General features: G+C 42.9%; 1 protein-coding gene across 4 annotated transcripts in view; it reads right to left on the bottom strand.

The window, feature by feature from the left end:
- ints1 (integrator complex subunit 1) overlaps window positions 1-12,771 on the bottom strand; it is a 33,201-nt gene extending 20,430 nt beyond the window's left edge. For 2 of the 4 annotated variants that reach the window (XM_088612302.1, XM_088612305.1), the window contains exons 1-24: window positions 12,649-12,771; window positions 12,008-12,106; window positions 11,284-11,574; window positions 10,838-11,034; window positions 10,572-10,709; window positions 10,236-10,395; window positions 9,654-9,759; window positions 9,290-9,476; window positions 8,540-8,685; window positions 8,269-8,410; window positions 7,810-7,986; window positions 7,527-7,635; window positions 7,118-7,238; window positions 6,657-6,734; window positions 5,871-6,028; window positions 5,260-5,356; window positions 4,078-4,169; window positions 3,921-3,981; window positions 3,111-3,308; window positions 2,511-2,640; window positions 1,559-1,738; window positions 993-1,142; window positions 470-649; window positions 234-338 (exon numbers count right to left, since the gene is read on the bottom strand). In XM_088612302.1, coding sequence (XP_088468428.1) covers window positions 234-338; window positions 470-649; window positions 993-1,142; window positions 1,559-1,738; window positions 2,511-2,640; window positions 3,111-3,308; window positions 3,921-3,981; window positions 4,078-4,169; window positions 5,260-5,356; window positions 5,871-6,028; window positions 6,657-6,734; window positions 7,118-7,238; window positions 7,527-7,635; window positions 7,810-7,986; window positions 8,269-8,410; window positions 8,540-8,685; window positions 9,290-9,476; window positions 9,654-9,759; window positions 10,236-10,395; window positions 10,572-10,709; window positions 10,838-11,034; window positions 11,284-11,574; window positions 12,008-12,065 — 3,261 coding nt within the window. In that variant the 5' untranslated portion in view covers window positions 12,066-12,106; window positions 12,649-12,771. Of the gene's footprint in view, window positions 1-233; window positions 339-469; window positions 650-992; window positions 1,143-1,558; window positions 1,739-2,510; window positions 2,641-3,110; window positions 3,309-3,920; window positions 3,982-4,077; window positions 4,170-5,259; window positions 5,357-5,870; window positions 6,029-6,656; window positions 6,735-7,117; window positions 7,239-7,526; window positions 7,636-7,809; window positions 7,987-8,268; window positions 8,411-8,539; window positions 8,686-9,289; window positions 9,477-9,653; window positions 9,760-10,235; window positions 10,396-10,571; window positions 10,710-10,837; window positions 11,035-11,283; window positions 11,575-12,007; window positions 12,107-12,501; window positions 12,606-12,648 lie in introns of those variants that run through there. The other 2 variants (XM_088612304.1, XM_088612303.1) reach the window with 2 other exon arrangements.
- Window positions 12,772-13,205: the final 434 nt, after the last annotated feature.

Here is a 13,205-nt window from a genome sequence, read left to right as displayed (position 1 = left end):
ACTGAAATAACACATTTTTAAACTCATGACAAATCACTGAACATTAACCATTTTTGACACCGAAAATTTAGAACCTGACAATCTGAATCTGAACTGAAATAACAATAAAGGCAGATAAAATAATCAAAGTGAATATGTAATCCCTTAATTTAACTATGAAAAAAGAGGAAATAATCATAACAACAACAACAACAACAACAGTCTCCCTCACATGTATTTAATTTTGTTCGTACCAGAGCGAGGTCATTGTGCAGTGCCTGCTCCTCTATAGGGGCATGCTCGGAAAGGTAGATCAGGTAGGCACTGATGGTCTGGGGATCTGTCTCCATGTGAACAGCCTTAAGAGGAAAAAGTATATTAACACACACAAATAGGACACGATACTAAAATAACTTCTGAGTGCACGGAAGCACATCACACGGATGAGCGAGCCTGTCGGAGAGGGGCGAGTGCTGAGGTACCGGCCCACCTGCTGCAGCGCGGCCGACGTCATGCTCCGCACGCTCTCGAACAGAGGCAGCCTGGGCAGGTCCTGCAGGAGCCACTGGTAGGCGGGCAGCAGCTCGGCGTCGCGGGAGTCTTCGTCCATGGGCTGCTCCCGCTCCTCGCCGTCGCGCAGGCCCCCCTCCGTCAGCACCAGAGACAGGCCCTGCCGGACAGCCGCGCCGTGAGCCGCCGTCGCTCCGGACAAGAGCCCCGGCGGCTTAGAGCAAACTATGGCTTAACGGATCAGGCAGACAGAAGATCCACAAAGCCGTTCCTGCACTGTGTGTAGGAGAAACACTGAACTCTGGTACAAACCACACCAAGTATTTTCTCCAGTTACTGGAAATACACATCTAAATCCCTTTTTAGGTAGTAAAGTAGAAAGATGAGCTTTGTGTTGTAAATTAGTACTGCAAGCCCGTGTTCTGGAAAGGTAATTGACTAGACCCTTGGTCCATTACTGGTTCAGAATTTGGATTATTCCCCAACGGAAATGAAACACGTACCTTCATCGCCAGAACCCGTGACGCGACTTGAGAGGAACTGAGGCGCCGCAGGAAGTAGTCCAGGACCTCGCAGGTCGTCTGCTCGTCGGCCTTGGGACCCAAAAGCAGGTCTTGCAGGCGCCCGAGGAGCTGCCTCTGTTTTTGCAGCCTCTGAATTGGGAAACATAAATCTCTGTGTGTACAAATACACCTTTCAACGTTCCACAGGTTTCCACAGGTCAGGAACTAACAAGGCCATTTCAAATTTATATTTCTGTTTAATGCAGTAGTACAAGATGACTGCAGTACAGATTCACTTGTGTTTAAAGAAGTTCAAGCAGGTAGCTGTGTCAGCATGCGTAGGCTGCAAAGGAACACAAAAGAGAAAGAGACAAAAGAAAAGAGACACAACGTTCTTTAGGTTTCAGAAGTCACCACACAGAAGGCGGCTCCTCAGCCGAAAATGTTGTGTCTCTTTTCTTTTCCTTTCAGCTTTGAACAAACCTTTCCTTGTTCCCTTGTTGAGAGATGCCTAAAACTTTAATAAATCAATTTCGAATTGCAGCAAACAAAATCTCAATCTCTACCTGTCGTTTCTTAGCCTTCTGTTCCTTGCTTTCTCCTTCTTCATCATCCTCGGCTGAGGAGGAGTCATCAGCAGCATCATGCAGCAGGAATTCACACAGGCACTGCACAGGCAACACGTCCAAGGACCCCTCGCTGGACTGGACGAGATCTGCCAGCCAGGGCATCGACTGAGAAGAGGCCTAAAGGACACGACAGCGAGATATTTAAAACCCCGAACGAAAACTCAAGGGGTGCAATACTCTTGAACTCGTCTATGCAACATAACACCATTATTTCAAGAACAGTGCTTATATGATATGTCAGCACATAGGATGTGCCCTCTAGATTTATTCATGGACTTTGCTCGGTGTAATTAAGAATGCAGTACAGCATGTTTTTAACTAAGACACATTATCCACTATGAGATGGCGTATGAATAAACCTTGAGGGCATTGTGTATAGATATGTATTCTTGCATGATGGGTTACTGATTAGTATGAAGTTGATTTGATTTTTTTTTACTATGCCTAACTTCTATCTTGCTTATGGAGCCACAAATAAGCATACCCAAAGACATCACAAGGCAAAAAGGTGTCAGTCGCATTCTGAGAAAAGGCCTTTATGATGTTGCCCTAGACCTGCACAATGACCTGAGTTATTTCTTAGTTGTTTCTTTCACCAAAGTAGTATCAGTTAGTAAGATCAGGGTTCCAAACTCTTACCATCTGACCACAATCCCATTTTCTAGATCTCTAAAAAACTTAAAAAGATAATAGCTCAAGAAAAACAGGGCTGCATTGGTCCAATTACTGCTCCTCCACAGATCTTAAAACTCTTAAACCGTTCATGACTTGATCAGGTGTAGAAAGAACACCTGATCAGGCGGGGCAGGACTGAGGTTCCCTTCATCAGACAGCTGCTGATGTTCAGGACATCTCCTAGTCCTGAGGAGTGTGGAAGCAGGCGGCTTACCTGTCTCTGGATGATATTGAGAAGGAAGTCGGGGCTGCGGCTGCGACAGAGCAGGTGTCCCAGCCGCAGAGACTGGTTGAGACTTTTCACCTGTTCCTGGATATGAGGCGGAGGCCTGCGAGGTGGACCCCTGGGTTCAAGAGGAAAATACACTTGTTGCATTATGCTTATTTACTTTCACTACACACAGTCCCCCTGCAGGGCTCTGCGGCACCTAAAACCCAAATTCTAAACTTCGGATTAAAATGAATCATTTTTCACATACTAATTATTTTCTAGTAGATTTTCTATGTATACATTTTTCTCTATAATTTGCATGCATTTTCCACATTGTCTGTTCAATCTCTGGCACAGGAGCAAAGGTAATTCCTGATTCCTACTGAAGTATTGCAATTACCATAATTATAATTCTTTAATCAAATAACTCCAGGAGAACAGATTTGAAATACACTTCATGTTAGAGGACAGACTCCACATAATACAATAGCACTTAAGAGTAACAGCATCAAAAAAGTGCTTTTAACCAGAAACACACGTCAAACGTTGTTTCACTGCCTGTATAATAACATACATAACAAGAGAGCTACAAACAGTATTTACTGAGGGTCAAGACTGGTCAGCTGTGACAGCAGGAGACTGTTGTTCTCTGTGATTGTCTGCTTTGTTGATGCTGCAGCAAGATGACTCTCAAAAGCCAAGATCTCCTGCTTCTCGCGCTGCGAAATCTGCAGCTCACGGCTGATCATCTCATTTTTAGTTTCTTCATCAGCCACGGTGCAGGGGGGGAACGAGTAATTACTGCAAAACAGCAATAAAAAAGGTGAGAGGAGCAGGGGAAAAGTCAAACAGGTCATACTAGAATCACCCAGACTGGCACACAATTACATCATGCAACATTTATTGAACTCAACAGTATAGTTTCTGTTCTGTGGGTAATAAGGATTTTTATCTTTGAAGATTCTAAAAGCAAACACTATGAAAATCACCATAATTTTCTGCAAGACTACCAGGAACTATTTCAATTTCAATAATGAAGAGGATCAGTATGTAACTGCAAAGTAATCAATTACAAGTTTTTGAAAAAACTACTCCATGTCACAAGAAAACCTAAGGATGGATGGATGTTTGCCCGTTTATACCTTCTGCATTGCTGTTACCGTAACATTGCGTTTTTTTGCCCAACCTCCAACATGGAGGACCTGGCGCCCAACGTCAGACTCGAACCCACTACCCTGAGATAATGAGTCTCGTGCTCTACCAACAGAGCTAGCCGGGGCGCCAAGAAAACATAAGGAGGTAAATTAATATAAAATGAGATATTATCACAGTGTATCACAGCCTAGTTAAAGACTTGCATTGGTTTGCTTTTTCAATACCAGATACATGGGACACAATGTAACTGGACCTTACTTGGTCATGACCATCTCCATGAGCATCTTCAGAGTGGGGTAGCCATCCCAGGCTGCCAAACCTGCACGGCATTAGAAGAAACAACGATCACTGCTGTCAGTCAGGAGCGAAACGTACAAAATAAAAAGAGCACTAACACCGAGTGTCAAACTCTTACCGATTTTCTGTGGGTTAAAGGCGGCTACGACGAGGAGCAGCAGCCAGGCCTTCCAGTACAGCGTGGAGATGGCCAGGTTCGGGGGCTGATACCTTCAACAACAAAATTGATCAAGAGCGCTGCAATTTTAAAACCCTTGATGTTTTTTTTAATACACAGCAGACTTCTGAGGTTCACTGATTCACTTGCTTTGGCGGGTGAACTCTCGGAGAGCTGTTTTACCGATCACAAGTTGTTTTGACAATTTGCAGCACAAGTCTGCCGCTCTCTGCTATTTTCCTGGTTGCGCAGAGAAAGGAAAATATGGAGACAGCAGAAGCTGGCTCAACAGCTTTTAAAACCTCTTCAGCCACCACAGTATAAAAATCGCTGGTGAGGTGGTGAACCTGCTACAGAGATTCTGAAGTACTTACAGAAGCCCTTTGAAAACAAGTTACATAAAGCAGAACAAAACTGTGCGAAAGAAAGACACCTGGATTAAAGCACAAAAAAGCAGGTGCTTTTTTTCTCCGGTTGCTGGTGTTTTGTTCAAATGCCCTGGGAGGATTCAAGGTCAAGCCAGCGCTGATTTACAACACCTTGTAGGTTGGTGCTTTGAAAGGAAAACATAAAAATAATTTGCCAGTGTACTGGAAAAGTCATAAAAGGGCTTGTGTGACTGCACAGTCATTCAAAGGCCAGTTTAAGGACTGCTTTGTGCACCAGCGGAGAGATACGGGAGCTCAAAGACGTCAGCCTACAAGGTTCTGTTAATCCTAGACAATGCCACTGTTAATGTTCCGTTTAATATCTCTTTCTTTCCATGTTTTGTTTAATAAAAAAATGGTACCAACAATGGTACCCTTACGAACGTCAAGATCCTACTTGAAGATTTCTTAAGACTTAAGATTTCTTCTTAAGTAATTTATTAAATCTCGATAACTAAATCGGGTCTTTTTTCATAAACAGCATTTTGCAGAGAAATGTAGAAAGGACACACAATTTACGCATGCTTTCTAGTGTTATAAGAAAACCCTCTTAAAAAAAAACACCTTACAGAACAACGATAGTTCTTCATGTCATAAAAACAAGTAAAAAAAGAACAGATGCTTACATAATACTCTACTTAAATAATAGTTTAAAAAATAAATGTCCCTGCTATTTAAAATGAGAGAAATCAAATTGTAAGTCTATAAGATGTACCCCGGAGGAAGCTGTATATTCTCAGGATGATGGTAAGTGCACAGGTTAAGAACAGCATCAATCAGCTGAATTCTTTCCACTCTCAACACTTCAAGATCTGCACAAAAAAAAAGAGGAAGATATCTCATTTGTACGCATTAGAAAAATAAAATTAACCGGCCAATTTCACCACAACAATAAAGTAATCTCTAAATCAAGATAAAAAATGTCCGCTGCAAAATACTCAGTTTACAAAATGTACTGTAACCTGTTTGTTATTCTAATCTAGACCCTAAATAATCTCCCCTTGTGGAAATGCAAACATCCGGTATAAAACATAAGTCATTTCATAAGATTAAACCATTATTGAGAAAAGTAAGTATGGAACATAAGTAATTTAAAAACTTTGAGAGACTGTGGCACTCAAAGTATACGACTTTAGGTCTCACCAGAATTCAGCATAACTCAAAAACTACAGGTAAACCTAAATACGGAGAGGAACATCCGACTGTGATATCTGCTCTGGGAATGAAGCCATGTTCTTCAGGGCCAGACTGATCTCTACACTGGTCTCACTGGTCAGCCCTACGGTGTCGCGGTGCGGTAAACCAGGAAGGCCGCGTTTTTGTTACCGTCCGACTGGACTCCGGCCGCCCTCTTCACCAGGTGGTCGGCCAGCTCCATGGCGTCCGCGGGGCCCAGCGGCAGGTCCCTGGACAGCCCGATGACCAGGATGCGCATCAGCGTGTCCTCCAGCAGAGGCACCTCCGAGCACAGGCGCAGGAAGAAACTGAGACAGGCGGGAGGCGCGAACGTTAGCACAGGCAATTTATCCGACAGCCGGCATTTCAGGAAAGACTCTTTGCCGACTGTATGGAGGCTTCAGAAACGGCAAGTATCCTTGGGAGCAAACATCTTTTACTCATCTGTCCACCCGTAATCAGAACTACTGCAAGCAAGGACCCCGAGGACTCTAAATCACGAGGCGCATGGCGGGACAACACTCGGGATGGGACGTCAAAGAAGCCAGGGAAGAGCGTGCAGATTCCACCCAGAAAGCATCTCAATCCAGAATCCAAAACAACGTCGGCAATATATTTCAGCAATTTCCCTTCGGGATCAATAAAGTCTTATATATCTATATTTAAAATATTAGAACTCTTGTCTACTGCTAATAGCACCATTTTGCTTCTGTCGAAAGCAACTCACAGATATGGGGTGAACGACTCATCGCTTACAATAAGAGCTCAGATTTATGCTTGATACCGGGCACTCAGGAGGTTAAATAAAATTATCAAATAATACACTGAAAAAAATGGCAGAATTAAGGGCAGAAACAGAAAAATCCTGAAGGCTATCCTTACAGGTTTTTGTGTAACATGAAAAAGAGGACCTTATTTTTTCTTATAAATTCTTACTTCCGGTCAGTCTCGGGCGGCCAGTTATCCCACTTGTAGTAGGTCTCGGGCTGCTCGGTAAACAGTACCTTGTGCAGGCTTAAGAAACAGAAAACAGAGAGGGTTTTTTTTTACATCCAAAAGCACCAAACACATAAAAACATTTAATGTAAAAACCATCTTAAAAGAAGCAAGCTCTTGTAAATTCCACGGTTCTCAAGAATTTCCTGTTGTTTTGTCAAATTTGGAACTATGGTTATGGCCAAATACAGACTCATATGAAATTATCTGGCTATTCATAGCTTTCTACTGAGGTTAAAACTGCTGTGTGGAGACTCTTTACAGTTAAGCAGTGGAAAATACGGGGGAATTCTCTGAACACTATAAACACAAGCAATGTTTTGAAAGCTGATTCCTGGCACCTCTTCCAGTTCGGCCTACACTTGCTACTGACTGAGACACAGTCTGTAACGAAGACCTACCAGTGAACATAATCCTTAGCTCCCACTTTGCTGATGGTTGGAACAACAGTATGAAGCCACCAAACAGCATCCCGCTGAATTGCAGCAATCTGATTTTGGAAAGCACGCAAGACTTCCAGATCTAAAACGTAAAAAAAGATGACGCTTCAACAATGCACTTGATGAAATGTAAGCACTGTTAACCATCAAGTACTAGCACAATAAAATACTTAAAGACAGACCTAAAGCTATGCTTATATACTGTTACTCAAAAATGAACTGCTGCAAAATCTTAAAGTAATTTTCTTAAATCGAAAAGTAATCTAGGAATGAGGAGAATAATTAGAAGCGTAAGTGTACATTTAAACAATTACTATGCTCCCTGAATAAAGCCAATATTGGAACGAACAATAATGTGTTTGACATTTACTCTTCTTCTCTCCTTTGTCCCAGGCAATGCCAGACTCCTTGACCTGTGCTGTGATTCCAAGCATCATGGACACTGTCAACAGATCTGTCACTTGGATAACAAAACGCTCCTGGAGAAAGAGAACAAGCCGCTGATTGCACAAAAAACAATTTAAAATCATGATCTAGTCACAACTATCAAAATGGTTGCCCAGGCTGGAAAAAATTTAATTATATTAAGCCATACAATAAACAAAAGCGTTTACGGATTGCTGCACGTCCCTTGCATGCTCTGACCCACTCACTTTGAATTCCATATCCACATAGGTTGCCTCTTTCCTCTCCTGCATCAGTCCCAGACAGAAAGACTGGAAGTTGATCTCATGCTTTGTCTGTTTGATGATCTCTCTTAGTAAGGCCCTGGAAGCACGTAAGTAATCATCTTTATTGGTCAGGAGATCCTGGAAGACCATGGCCAGAAACTAGGAAGGACAGAGAAAGACCAATGAAATGAGTATTGCAAAGCTCTGATTAGTTCTATCAGGTTTAGACCAAACACTTGCACACACTCCTTTATCTTCTTCTATCTCTAAATATCTTCAGAGATATCTAAAGCGCAGCGGTGTTTAGTAGTAAATTGCTATAAACCACATCATTAGAAAACGGACTAAAAAGTTAAAGCAGACAGTAATATTTTAGTATCCTCCATATGTTTTTCTAACTTACTGGCTGCACTAACATCCAAGCACATTATTAAATCTCACCTTTGGGGCTTGCTCAGGGCTGTGCTGAAGCACAGTGTGGAGAACTTGCATGTTGTTGGGATTTCTGGCGTTTGATAGTTCATTAAAAATCACAAGTTTCACCATCGTACCTAGGTTGTCTCTATGAGCATTCAGAAGCTCCCTGTGGTAAAAATCCCAAGCGAGATACAATCCAGTCAGATTTTTATATTCATGTCAGAAGAAGCATGAAATTAAGAGACTGAAAGACCATGAATGATGAGAAGAAAAGCAGACAAAATCAGTTTCTCACCTGACACAAAGCATGTAGTGATTGAGCAGGACTTTGGGCTTCAGGCGGATTTTTATCAGGTTGGATACGACCTCCATGTCTTCTGCCCCGTGGGTGCTGCAGTTCATACACAGAGACATGAGCAGGTCCTGAGCTGGACGGGTCAGCTGCAACAGAAGAAATCCAGCTCGATCAACAGGTGAACGTCTTCCACACATTAAATCAAATCAACCGAAGGATCTGAGACACGTCAAAGCATTATGTTAAAACACAATCCTACAATACATCAATCCTACTATACAAAAGGACTTGGTGATGCTATTTATTTTTTTGTATTTATTGCTGTTTATGGGTTACAGGTATAATAAATTAATATATCCTATATATATATCTATATATAAAGTGCATATATACATATCCCATATAAATATTTTTAACTGTATGTTAATCAAATTGGTCATTTTGTTTGCAAGTCACTATGTTATTAGTTACATTAAGAGTGTAACCTATCCTTGGTTAACTAGAAGTGAAATACACAAACTGATTTATGATGCCAAACCTTACTCTATTCCATGGATTATTGTAGAAAGACCCCCTGCCCTGACGATCCTGAATCTCCATACTTACAGGGTTCTCATGGGAGAAAATTCCCCTTCATACACTCTTCCTCTGTAGGTGGTGACAGTCTGGTCCCCAACCATGACGTGTCTCGGGGCCTGCCTGTACTACTTACAAAACCAGCACGGCGCCTCGTGCTTCCTCAGCTCTCACCTTGGGGTTCTGGAGCCACATCTCCAGCCGCTGCACTGCCATGAGCCGCACCTCCTTGTAGCCACAGGTGGCCGTCAGCAGCCGCAGCAGGTTCCTGGACACGTTGTCCATGGGCTGGCGACGGTTCAGCTGGTCCCGCAGGACGTCTAGGACGTAATCCTCCACGCTCTCGGCCAGCTCATCATACCTGCAAGGCCAGAATGATCAGCGTGCTCTTTATTTTTTAAATAAAGAGGGAACCACGCCCAATCAGGGACCCCAGGCCAGCGTGAGCCTGTGAGCAAGGGACAGCCCACGCGAAACAGGAAGCTAAGCACTGGAGTCAGGATCAATATTGAGAAACCACTGCTAGTGTAAGAGGTACCTGGGCATAACCTGTCCCTCATCTTCTGGACTCAGTTTCTCTTCAGCGATCAGCAGCTCTGTCTGACTGTCGTCCTCATCTGGGGTGGACGGGTGAGGGCTGCTGCCTACAGAAGGAAAAACCAGAACTGCCATTTCTGTTTCAGAGCACCAGTTTCCAGTCTTTCAGATGCAAGCAGTCCTTTCCATGTTGTCGGCGTTAGTGTGTTGCGCAGGCACACAGCTGGAGTGAAGGTTAATTTATTTGTTAAGGCTCCTGAACTTTGTAGTTCATCTGCTCATATATTTTTTCCATACCCCGTCTGGCCAGTTACCCAAAACAAACACTTTGTGCCGCAGATGTCAGTTTTAGATGGACAGAACATGCATGGCTCCCAGTAACTGTAAGGATATCCCAGTAAGGATATTTTAAGAACTCATTTATTGATTTGTGTACCATACCACATGTCTGCTTTATGATGCCTGATATGATATTGTAGATATTTACAAGGATGATTTTTAATTAGTTCTGATTTTTCTTCAATCTGTTCTCTTCAAACCTTGCCACAGATCCACAGTTCAAAGACACTGTAAACGCCTGTACCTGCACTGAGATCCCCTCCTGAGCGCCCAGCATCAGTCTGCAGCAGCATGCTCTTCGGGGGCATCTTCGTGGTGAAAGCAGTTTGGATGTTGTCAACAAAGGTTTTACAATGTGGACTGTCTACCCAGATCCGTTCTCCCAAAGAATCTTCAATATACACCTAAAGAAGGAAAAAATGTACAATGTAAAAAAAAATAATGAGATGTTAAAAAAAAAACTTAGACTTAAAAAATGATCTGACATGTACAATGGACAACATTTTTCTTTTTTTCCCCTCAAATGTGACAATAAATACTCATATAACGCAAAGTGGAGAAAACAGCAGCTGGCCCTCACTTTCACAAATATTTCAGGCCAGTTTTCATCCTCCTCATAGGCAGCCATTAGCAGATTACAGGCCAGCACCGAGACAAGGCTGTTCCCCTTGGCCTTGAAATTGATGGAGGCATCACGGCGCAGCAAGCTGCACAGAGCCTGTCAAAAGACAAGACAAGTTGATGGTGACAGGGAGGAAAGCTGAAGGCAGGCAACGTGGGAGTTGCAATAATAAATTACATTTCTTTTCCCACATCCCCCCAAAAAATCACTGGAATGCCGCCAACCTCGATGACTCCTTCTGTGGCAAAGACATTGGGCTTGATCTTGGCGAGGAACATGAGGCTGAGGTAAAGAGTGATGTCGGGTTTTGCGCGGTTGATTTTCAGCTGTTTCACTGCACCGCAGAGGATGCCCTCAATGCGATCATCGTTCCCCTCGGCCTCTGCAGCCTCGATCTCATCAAGCAGCACAGCAGGTGGGACTGCAGGGGCACCAGACGAGAGTTAGCAGGGAAGACGAAACCCTTCTTAAAACGACTGTGCAGAAAATTCAGATTTCAGTGGAAAATGCTGACAAAAGAAACATACAGTGGTAACAGAAACAGAAGCACGTTACTTTTCTGATACGATAATGCATCCGTGTTTCTAGATGTAAACTAAATCAAAGCTACTGATTTATTTTCTTGAGTGTTAATGTTCTTAGATTGACATTGACTGCTATCATTTCTCACCTTCAATAGGCACAACGGAAGGCTCCTTGATGGAAGGTGATATAGCCCTCTTGTCCACAGAGGCCACGTCCGCCAGGCGCCCCAGAGCACTGAGGGGAGGGGTGGAAGAAAGCTTGGGGCGCTTGGTGAGACCCGAAAGGCCTGAGGCAGAGGGCAGAGTGGACGCGGCCTCCCTCTTGCGATCGGAAGGCAAGCTGGTGGAAGCCGGCTTCAGTAACACGGCCGGCGCCTTGGGTTCACTTGCCTGATTCTTTGAGCCCAAAGCAATAAAATCTCCGGGTGGAGGGTGACCTAGGAGCGCAATACAGACTTCACAGGACCTATGCAATTCAATTTGAATTACAGCACTAACAAAACTCAATCGCCAACGCGCACAAATTCAAAGACATCACGTAGAGATGAGGTGGGGAGCTGCGTCAGCATGCGTAGGCCGCAAAGGAACAAGTAATAGGTTTATTCCAGGCTGAAAAGAGAAAAAAACACAACGTTTCACACCTGAAGAAGGCTCCACAGCCAAAACGTTGTGTTCTCTTTCTTCTCTTTTCAGCATGGAATAAACCTATTACTTGTTCCTTTGTAGAGATTTGTACAGAAAGAAAATTATTCTTCAAAACATCAGAAACATCTCAGTTAACTGAAGACTGGGGGATTTTGAACTCTTTGAATAGTTTCATTAACTAATACCTGCTATCACATTTCAAGCATGTGAAGGATTATGATTTACCTGAAGGTTTGGCTGCACTGCTGGGGCGCCTGATTGTAGCAGGCTTTGGTCGATTCATTCTGCTGGAAATTTCAATGTCTCACATCAGATGTAGAAATTCTGGCCCGATAAGGAAATAAATGGTCATGAAAACAAGCCCAAAACGTCATTTTTAAGCAGGCAAAACTATAAAAACAGACCAACTAAAGCTAATAACATGTTTCAAAACTACTTAAGTAGCATAGTCTACTTTAAAAACAAATATTTTGATTTAGTCATTTTATTACAGTAAACTCATACCATTGTGCAAAAAGGCGATGGATATGTCTGCCCCAGATTAAGAGTTTCACAGACCCACACGATATTAAACGTTTTTTTTCTACATGTAAATTATACATACTGTACGCACATACGCTGCAAATAGATGATCTCGTACACATAATGCAGTAGGTTAGTAACAAATGCGTCACTTAATGGTTAACTCTGAGCAAAGTTAACATTTACACATGAAATACCTCCCAAGGGGCACACGACCGGGTACGCATCATTCATTCCCGTCGCACGACAGGTTATCAGACCAATGCACAACACTTTAAACCAATGCGCTATCTTCTACTCATCACAAATAGAGAAGCGACTACGGAAGGGGCAGGGAGAATCACCTTTATATTTGAGATTTATCTGATTCCCATGGCCATTGTTTACCTCCGGAACTGAAACCTTGAGAAGACGGTGCAGCAGCCGTGCAGCACGGCCGAACCCAAGGGAACCGGAAACGGAAACCTTCCCCCCCCCTGCCCCAGGAGAGGAGCGGAACTGAACTGCAGCGACTGCGGGGTCACCCGGAACGAAAATAAAGCAGAGCGGGCAGTTTAAAACGTGTTTGCATCTGTTCCCTGTCCAAAATCATTAACACAGGCCACGTTCAGAGGTGGAGTTTCTCTTTTATGATTAGAAATAGTCAGGTATTAAATTATTAGGTTTTTATATAACCGAAAAAGATAACCGTATAGTAATTACATTAAAACAAAATTCAGCTTTATCTTTTTTTGACAATGCATTTTTTGGAACTGCATTGTAATAAGTCCTTCAGGCCTAACATTTTATGAAATATTTTTTTTTAAGAATTAATAGTCTCGGATTTTAACATTCTTATCAGTAAGTTTTGTTTCCGTTTCAGTAGTAGCAAGTGCCTTAGCTGAATCCATACGTATTCTGC

Source organism: Lepisosteus platostomus, chromosome 19 (genome assembly GCF_059453375.1).
Source record: "Lepisosteus platostomus isolate fLepPlt1 chromosome 19, fLepPlt1.hap1, whole genome shotgun sequence".
In the NCBI taxonomy this organism is placed as follows: Eukaryota; Metazoa; Chordata; class Actinopteri; order Semionotiformes; family Lepisosteidae; genus Lepisosteus; species Lepisosteus platostomus.
The sequence above is the reverse complement of the archived record's forward strand: the minus strand, read 5'-3'. Positions and strand labels throughout refer to the sequence as shown.